A 9793-nucleotide genomic window follows, 5' to 3' on the forward strand; every position below is an offset into this window, starting at 1 on the left:
CGCATTTTTACTGAGTCAAGGGCAATAACTCTGAAACCGTTTATCCGATTATTACCAATTACGAACTTGACTGAGGTATCATCAATATCTACAAGCATACTAAGTTGCATCAAGATCGGATAAAATTGCAGCCTTTATTGTGCATACAAGCCAAAATTCCCAGAGACTTTGGAAGGGCACGCAGTGCGTTTCAAAATGACTGATAGGCTATATTTTGAGGAGGTTTTGGAAGAACTCTTCCGAGGAGGAATGAACCCACTGAGGTTGAAAAGTCCTTAATTGGCAATGAATCGTGTTCAGTGTAGTACAGTAGCTGATGTTTGAACCCTTAAACTAAAACCATTATTCTTAGGTCTTAATTGGGGGATGATTTCTGGTCAGTGAGAGAGTGTTCTGATAAGGTGTGTTCGATTTGTCAGTTTCTGTAGAGTTATATCATGATAGAAAGCAACGAAAAATCCGTTTCTCCGTCACACATCGAACAAACCCCTAATATGCCCCATTTTGTTAAAATCAGTTTGGGTGTGAGCTGAAAGATCGAAAACCAATGTATGTCGCTCATTGTTTACAGTTTGATGCAAAGATCCTTGGATGAAGTTGCTATCCTGCTGAGAGACTTTCACTGTTATAAGGTATGCAATTGTTACTTTCTCTTCATTTATTAAAGAGCGCGTAATTAAGCAGATGGGACAGTAATCAAAGGCCTCCTCAAGAAACCTTGGCATTTTGAAATCGGGGAACCCCTAATGCTATCGCGCTTCCTTAGCACCTCTGCGTTCTTCATGGATCCAATTTGAGTATCTTAATAGGGGCAATAACTGTAAATGGAAAAGTAGAACAAGTGGTTACCTAGCAAGATACGCCCACTTCCCTGATACATTTTCAGTATATCAAGGGCAGGCACCAATCTGTGTCAAATCATACCTTAAATCTAATTTGACTGATATATTGTTGATTTAATCAGACACTAAATTTAATAAAATTCTGACATAAACTGTCACCTCTATCGGTTCACAAGTCAACAAATTTTAATACATGTTTACTAAGTCAAGGGCAATAATTCAAATTCCGTTGATTGAAAAATTATCAAATTCAAACTAGACAAAGATCTGATCTTTATAAATGATCACACCAAATTTCATTTAAAACCAATGATAACTGTCAATGGCAATAACTCTAAAACTGTTCATCGAAAGATTGTCAAATTCAAACTTGTCAAAGATCTCATCAATATAAATGATCACACCATCAATATAAATGATCACACCATCAATATAAATGATCACACTATCAATATAAATGATCACACTAAATTTCATTAAAATCTAAAAACTGTATTGCGTTCACAAGCCAATTGTGGACCATTGGATGGACAGGGGTGACGACAATATAAGTACCACATTAAAATATGGGTGTATAAAAACGAGTTTGAGCTGTCTAATCAGATAATAAATTAACAATTAAGTTACATATAAATATTTATACATGTACCAATATACAATTTCTATAAAAGTTATAAATAGCAAACATTTTCTTAAGGAGGAATGTTAAGTTTGTGACTTGAGAAAATGAAATTTGAGCAACTCCAAGTTAAAGGGAATATAAAGAGGTAATCTTATTTTATTTATGTGTACCAGGGACACTGATAGCATCAATTTGCATTCAGATGTTGTTCCTGCGATTACACAAAAAATAAGTGTTTGATGATGTTATAATTGCAAAATTTGCTTGTATCACTTAAGACCCTTTGCCATTAGTGATGTCATCAAACACTTAGTATTAGTGGAATTGCAGGATACACATGTCTGATTGAAAATTGGAATTGATGCTATCAGTGTCCTCGATACACATAAAATTTTAGAAAAGCTCCTTACAATCTCTTTAAAATAAATGGTTAAAGAAATATTAATCACACTCTTTCAGATAAATAATATTTGTATAATTAATATAGATGTTATAAAATTTTCAAATAATAAATACAACTGCCATAAGTACAAAATATTGATTGTATCGGAAGATTTCATCTTGATACAGTCAAATATGAATACAAGTAATACCATTGGTGAAATTGTGGTTGAAACTCATGTATATTTGACATCACATGAACAAATGAAATTCTGCCATAAAAATGTATAAATTAAAAACACAACCATTTTTGTCATAAATATTTTCAAAAACAAATATAATACAAATTGTTCAAGGCTGTTGTTTTGAATTTTACTGCAAAGACATGTTTTAGCATCTGAAAATATGCCAGATTGATGTTTATTTTCTTAATTTGACCAATTTTCACCAAATGTGTTCAGATGATGCCATGAATTATGAAAAGATGCCAATAACGAGCACAGCCTTAAAATGCTATATACTAATGCATGTATTATCAGTAAAAAATGCCTGACAGGAGAAATTAATATTTCCAAAAAATAATTAATCTTATTCTCACCGTTCAAGTCATGATAGCTTTAATGAATTAAATTGATTAATAAAAACATTAATGATAATTTGTAACCTCTTTAGATTTGTAGCCATAAATTAAGAATGTAACAGTAAAATAAACAACCAAAAGTAACAATGTTTAACAATCTGGAATGCCATTATTGTTTGTGTTAAAAATCTAAAAGAATGCTTTAACCATTAATAATTAAAAATTGAATTAAATTAACAAAAATTCTAATCAATCAAACCAAAACAATAATTTAGTGATCTGTATTGAAACATAGGATCATGCAGGCAACTGTCACTATCATATCTTGGGTGACTGCTTGAAACCTACTATATGCCATATTTGGTCATTTTGACTTTTTGGTACCGTTTGAAAGCTCGTTTGAAAGCTCGTAAAAGCGCGGAACTTGTGATCAAAACCTCGTATTCTTATCTTGATTGTAAATAACTAAAAAACCACTAATTAAATAACACGTATATAAACAGTCAGATCTAAAACCTCGTAAAATATTGTATTATACGAGGTTCAATGTTCCCTTTTCTGCGGAAGAAAATTAAAACCTCATATAGTATTATTATACGAGTTATTGGTTGAATAGATCATAGTACTCAAATTGTTATACGAGGTTTTTATTTTCAAAGAATGAAAACCATGTATAGTGGTAAAAATTTTTTTTTAACAAAATATGCGTACAAATAGTTTTTTGCGTTTTCCTCGAAAAGTAATTCTGCGTCATATTTCGTTATACGAGGTTTCAAGCGGTCACCCATGATATACATCTTTACAGAATGCATGGTTCATCTATTGATACAAACAAGGGTAACCATGTAAGAGCCTTGATGAGTAAAATTAATAATATTTTTTTTTTCAATTCAAAAAGTATTTCTCTGTTTTTAAGTAAAAATTACAAAATCTTTGAAATATCACTCTGAGTTTTATAACATCCAGTCTGTTATTTTCCTCCTCATGTAATTCAGTTATCTAACAAGCCTGATTCTGAAAAAGAGGAAAATCACATTAGGATAAGTCACTAGAAATTTATTGTTCAATAAAATCAATTCATTTAAAATCATTACCAAAATGATCAGACTGCTGAAAATTCTTCTGCAGTTTAATTCATTCATTATGGTATCAATGAATCAATCATCAACAAAAAATTAAACAGTGCTTAAATAGGGATAATGACAATGGGTAATACCATGTAGCATCATGTAGTTATTCCCCTTGACCTAGTAAAACATGTCAAATTTGCCTTGTTGGCATGATAGAGACTACAGTTTTTATCTGATCTTGATGAAACCTAGTATGCACATACATATTAATGATATCTCGGACAAGTTAATCATTGGTAATAATTGGATGAACGATCTCAGAGTTATTGCCCTTGACTTAGTAAAAAAGTGTCAAATTGGCTTGTAAACACAACAGAGGCTACAGTTTTTAACCAATCTTGAAGACACTTGGTATGCATGTATATATTGAAGTGATCTCAGTCAAGATCGAAATTGGTAAAAATCGTGTGAGAGTTATTGCCCTTGACTTAATAAAAACACACCAAATATACACCACATCATGTACTGAGCAACTAGGGAAATATTGCCATGACAGCCTGTCAGGGAGAAATCATTAAGGTTCATAGCCAGTATATGACCTTTAAAGCCTGTATTCAATGTCCTATATCAATCTTCATACATATAACATTTATTTATCTATACTTGAACAAAATCCATATGTTCTTTTTATAATGTTCATGAGAGAATTCGCAAATATTTTTGTTAAAAATGAAATGAACATTTTACTTTTCTGCAAAGATGTGTGTATTTAGGCTTGGCACGGAAAGAATTGTTTAATATCAAAAATGTCTTACTTATTAATCTTGCTCTCTTTTCCTCAGCCTTCCTCTTCCATTCTGGTTCTATATTTTCTTTAGGAGAATCTTTCATAGGAGTAGAACGAGGTGCTTTACGTAGTTGGAGATCAGAAAACCATGGTGGTGTTATCTTCTCTTTTTCATCATTTTCATTAGTGTTGTTTTCTTTAAAACAATACCATCCATTTTAAAATAACACATAATATTAGATAAGGAAGTTTAACCAGGGACAGAGTGTCTTCATGACCAGTCTTTACACACCTTATCAAGGGTGTCCTAGAGGAAGTTCTTTTTTGTTCTTAAGAATATTAGATCTTGCGTTAAATGTTTCGCTGTTCAGACAGAGAATTACCCATGAGCACTTCTATAAAGGGCATGAGTCTAGATATCTCCAATATGAAAACAAATGAAGCAAGTTTGACAAAGAGATACTTGTGTTTCCAAACCAGATTCAAATTATACCAATAAAATTATTTGTAAGTTAAAAGCACTGCCCACCTTTTTGGTTTGTGATGTTCCTAGTTTCTACTACTGGTTTACGTAGATGAACTTCAGGCAAAGTCCTATCTTTGACATCACTATTTTCTTGATTCTTATTTTCTAAAATAAATATACACACGTGTGGTTATGTTTGGGCATCAGTGAACATTTTAAGAGATAATTGGCATTGTATTAGGCAACAACTCGTCCAAACTCAAACTAATGATACAAACATTATTGTCCAGTCCATGTCAGCCAGGATGACTTAATCAATTAAACAGAAATTATAATTCTATAACCTAAATAATTCTACACAGTTCAAAAATAAACCAGAAAAACACAAAATATACACATACCCATATCTAACATTTCTGCCACTTTGGTTTGTTTATCTAAAGCTGTTTTCATCCATGAAGGTTTTTCAGATTTTTGATCTTGTATAATCTTTTGGCTGTTATTTGAATCAGTTTTCACTCGATTAGATTTCCGTGCCTTTATTTCACTCATCCAAGATGGCTGCTTGACTTCTGTGTGTGAGTTGTCAGTTGTAGTTATGGAGCTGTTTCTATTGCTGGTATTTTTTTCTGATACAGAGTTATTTTTCTTGGATTTCATTTCTATTAGCCATGACGGTTCTTTTGGTGTTTCATTATTTGAATTGGATGGCACATAATCAAAATTTCTACTTGATCGTTTTTCTTGAACTTTGACCTTTTCAGAAGTTTCAGGGACAGACGGTCTGAAGTCCAGATTTGTAGAATGTCTTTTTGAAATATTGTTAGAATCTCTCTTAGGTTTGCGAAGCTGAACAATTTCACCAAAATTAGATTCTGATGAATTGAAGGAGTCTTCATTAGAAACTTTAGATGAAATATTGATGTCTCTTTTATTTTTGTCATCCACAACCGATGTTTTTGTCACTGTTTCTACATTTGGAGTATCTGTGATTGTTTCTGACACTGATTCATTTTCACTGCCACCAGTATAAGACAACCTATTTGGTTTGTTTAGAATTGAAGAAGGTGATTTTGGGCTGACAGGGGAAGTAACTGCAGTATCTTTATTCTCAATGGAAGTGGTAACTTTAAAATTAGACTTGAAAGTAGGTTTGTCATTTTTCTCCTCACTTAAAACATTGTCATCATCAAATTTATTAGATAATTTCCTTTCGAAAACATTCGAACTTGACTCAGTTTTTGGTGTTTCCATGGTTTCAGAACTGAACAGATCTTCTGAATTTTCACTTTGAACAGAAGTCGCCTTGTCTTCAAATGGTTTCTCTTCAGGACTATCATCGTCATTTTTGGAAAAAGGACCCTTGTCCCTTGCTGGAATCATAGGCAGGACTCTAATACCAGTTTTATTCAATTTTGGCTTTTCTTGCGCTGGTAGAGTTGGTAAAACTCGCAGATTTGCAGATTTATCAATTGCTTCCATATCTTTTGATGAAATTTCTTCCTCTTTCATATTTTCGTTTGTTGGAGATAGATCATCATCATGAACAGATAGTTTCCGATTTTTGGAAAACAACTGAAACGAAAATTAGAAATGTGACTGATTTTAGACGTATAAAAAATTGATCTCTAAACAAACTGCTTTATTAAATAAACCAAGTATTAATATGAACCATAAACCCGAAATACAAACAACATACTGGTGAAACATTGGTAGCAGCTAAAAGTCTCTCATTTAAATCGACTAGACTGCTTGTCTCATACTGCCAACATGTTTCTGATAAACAATCATCATCAGGACAGGACACCTTTATTTGAAATGGGGGTCTCACTCTCTAAAATTCAACTTGAGGCTTATGAGAAAGGAACTCATATACATATTCCAGCTATACACTACCTAAACCAAATATTCCTTCAAACCTTTTATGATTAGAATAGGGAGAAATTAGGAAAATTGACAATCCAAATTTAAGTCTGTTTCAGATCACTTACTTTAGATGTGCTTAAATCCTGTAAGCCAGGCATGGCAAAACCAGGTTTAGGTGGACTTTTAACTGGAGATATAACTTCATCTGGTTCAGGTACAACAGTGTCTTCTGGCTCACATGATTCAGGGGAAGTAACTTCTGGTTTTGGTTCTGAAATATAAGTGGATACTGAAACTCTCAACATTAGGTATTTGGGGGTGAAAGCTGACAATGGACCCCCCTTTAAGCACACGCATCAGAATTTTTCTTTCCTTGAGAATTCGAACCCACGGCACCTAAACGCCTAGCAGACAACAATCCAACAAGGTACAGTCGGAGGGGGATACATCTGGTTAAATGATAAGTCTTTGGTAATAAAACAACATAGGTCAAGATCTTTTGTACTTTTACTTTTTTCCTTACAAATTTCCATCATTGCTCCCTGCCAGCCAGGGCCAGACATGAAATATCAAAATATTATTACTTAAATATGGAAATTTTCATATTCATGATTAAAATTGTTAACAATAGCTTCTGCTTAATGTGAATTTGATGTTGACAGGATTGTGACAATTCATTTTGCGATAACTTCTCAATTTCATGATGAATTAAGAATTCTACCTCCACTTGTATACCTATACATAATGTCATCAAAATATTTACCTGTTGAATCAGAAAAGAGAGAATTGTCATCTGTAGGAAGAATACTTCTAACACCTTTCCTGGAGGGTTTTCTACGCAGGGCATAGGATCCCTTTTTAGCAATTTGACCTTTAAAACGTTCTGCATCTAAACCAAGATCACTAGTGGATGGTAGCTGTGGAATCATATTAAATAGTTCATTAATAGAGAGACAACAATTTTTTACAGGAATAACATTTTTAACTTAGGTTCATGAGGATCCTTTCTACCAGCTGGTCTTTGGCCAACCAGATGTTGACTGAGATGAGAACTCTTGACCACCATTTGTTTCATGGAACCAAGCAAATAACACTCTTGAAAACTGACTGCGCTTCAATTCTCAATTCTCCAAGTAATAGATTTAATTTCAGATGTCAGATGTCCTTATGGTTACATTTCTACTGATGAATTCATTTGTAGGAAAATGGCTTTGTCTTCCCTTCATACTACAGAACCTCAATAAGCTTATACCTGTACATACCTCTAAGACATCAAAGTTGATTTCTTTTTGGTCTATATCTCCACTAACTATACTTGTATTTGTTGTATTCTGTAATATTGAATTATCCTTGTGCATAATATGAATGAATCGCTTTAATATTTTTCTTCAAAATCTCATAAAAACTGTTTCAACTGATATGTGTCATTTCATTTTGATCAACTAAGGGAGACAACCAACAACACTATCTCTTCATATATCAACAGAGAGATCTGAATAAGGCTCTCATTTAAAAAGCTATTATATCCAAAACTTCATAATATATAACATGGTTCGTTAAATGGAATAAAAATGTCAAAGACGAAATAACCTGATGCTGTATCAAGGGCTACATGTCAACTGACTCGAACTGCTTTGGTGAATCAAAATGGTATCACTTTTGATAAGTATATTATTTCATATTATATGTCATAATGTTTTCCTTATACAGGTAACTGACTAAATTTGTCATTAAAGCTGGGGCTTTTTTTATCAGTCATGACTGGCACATGCATCCCTGGCATGCTTGTACTAACCTGAGAATCATCATTTTTAATTAAGTCAAAATCCAGATCTTTAGCATTTGATGAACTATTGGCCTCTTCCATGGTATGCTGATCGGTATTATCTGATGGTATACTATCTGTTATATCATCTTTATTTATTACTTCATATGTTGATAAACTAACAGGGTTATCACCAATATCCCCCTCCTAATAGTATGAATAATAATCATCATTGTCATTAATGTCTATTAATCATCATGATGATCATCATGATCACCATCATCATCATCTATTTCATTTCAAAATGGTGTTTACCATCCCAAACTTCTTTAAATTGGACTCAAAGTATATGACATAATATTTTTAGACTCGGAAAAGGCTGAAGTTTTTTTTATATCAATTACTTATATTGTTTTTTATGTTGCTTCATGCTAAATATAGCAATCTGTATCAGACTTCAGTTAAAAAGGGCATTAAAACTTTGACCAGTAGGTAGCCATTACCTGTTTATAATCAATAGACAAATCACACAATAGATCTGGTGCTATATCTGATTCTTTCTCATCCTGTAAAAATAACAAGATAAGCATGAACTACCACAAGCCAAAGGACTAATTCTTCTGATCAGAGATCAGAAATAGGTTGTATCATTCAAAATGTTTACATCTAGAGTCTTAAGGCCCCCATACACGATCAATTTGTTCGTTAATTAATTAATTAACTAGTTCAGCATGTGGAAATCTGGTGGCTTCTTCAGGTCATCTTTATGAGTTGACCAAGCTATAAATGGGTAAAGATATAGAGGGAACAAACAATGTCAAGATGCTTGACCAAGGAGCAGCTGGCTGACATGGTCCAAGAAAAAATTCTCTTAAGAAATGTGTATATTAACTTTTCATGTCTCCTGAAATTATGTCACATTCTGTTTCTATCATAATATTTTTTTCTCACATGTAAAAAGCAAAAATAAAAGGCATCAGAGACAACATGGTCTTCAAAAATGGCACAAACCTTAAAGTCATTAGTATTAGGAACAATTGAAAAATCACTCAATGAATCAAACAAATCCACATTACTAAGAGTTGGTGGTGCAGGGGTGCTTTGGTGAGTGGTGTGGGGGGTGCTAGGGTTGTCATTTCCAAGGAAGTCTAACAAATCATCAACACTATCTGCTTGAGCATTTTTTGGAGGTGGAGAATCCATTTTAATTTTTACACGAAGATGCAGAATGTAGCTTTAAATCTATCAAAAAAAACAGAAATTTGAAATTGTTTTTTTTTTAGGGCAGAAGTGAGAAATTTTTGCTCCAATGCATATAGGAATTGGAATGGTTTTGATTAAGCTCTCTGTTATATTTTGCCTGTGGTGGAATCTTCTTGGCATCTGTGATCTGATGAAATTGTTCTTTAACATG

The 9793-nt window shown here is 32.9% G+C and overlaps 1 protein-coding gene across 1 annotated transcript; it reads right to left on the bottom strand.

Moving 5' to 3' along the window:
- Nucleotides 1–3164: 3164 nt before the first annotated feature.
- LOTGIDRAFT_237474 (hypothetical protein) lies at nt 3165–9582 on the bottom strand (the record flags this gene model as incomplete). Its single annotated transcript, XM_009046876.1, has 10 exons — nt 3165–3439; nt 4311–4478; nt 4812–4913; nt 5150–6323; nt 6740–6885; nt 7378–7531; nt 7877–7945; nt 8410–8586; nt 8883–8945; nt 9391–9582. The coding sequence occupies 10 exons, from the start codon at nt 9580–9582 to the stop codon at nt 3417–3419; spliced, it is 2268 nt and encodes a 755-aa protein (XP_009045124.1). The 3' UTR covers nt 3165–3416.
- Between the last annotated feature and the right edge of the window lie 211 nt (nt 9583–9793).

Source organism: Lottia gigantea (genome assembly GCF_000327385.1).
Source record: "Lottia gigantea unplaced genomic scaffold LOTGIsca_108, whole genome shotgun sequence".
Taxonomy (NCBI): domain Eukaryota; kingdom Metazoa; phylum Mollusca; class Gastropoda; family Lottiidae; genus Lottia; species Lottia gigantea.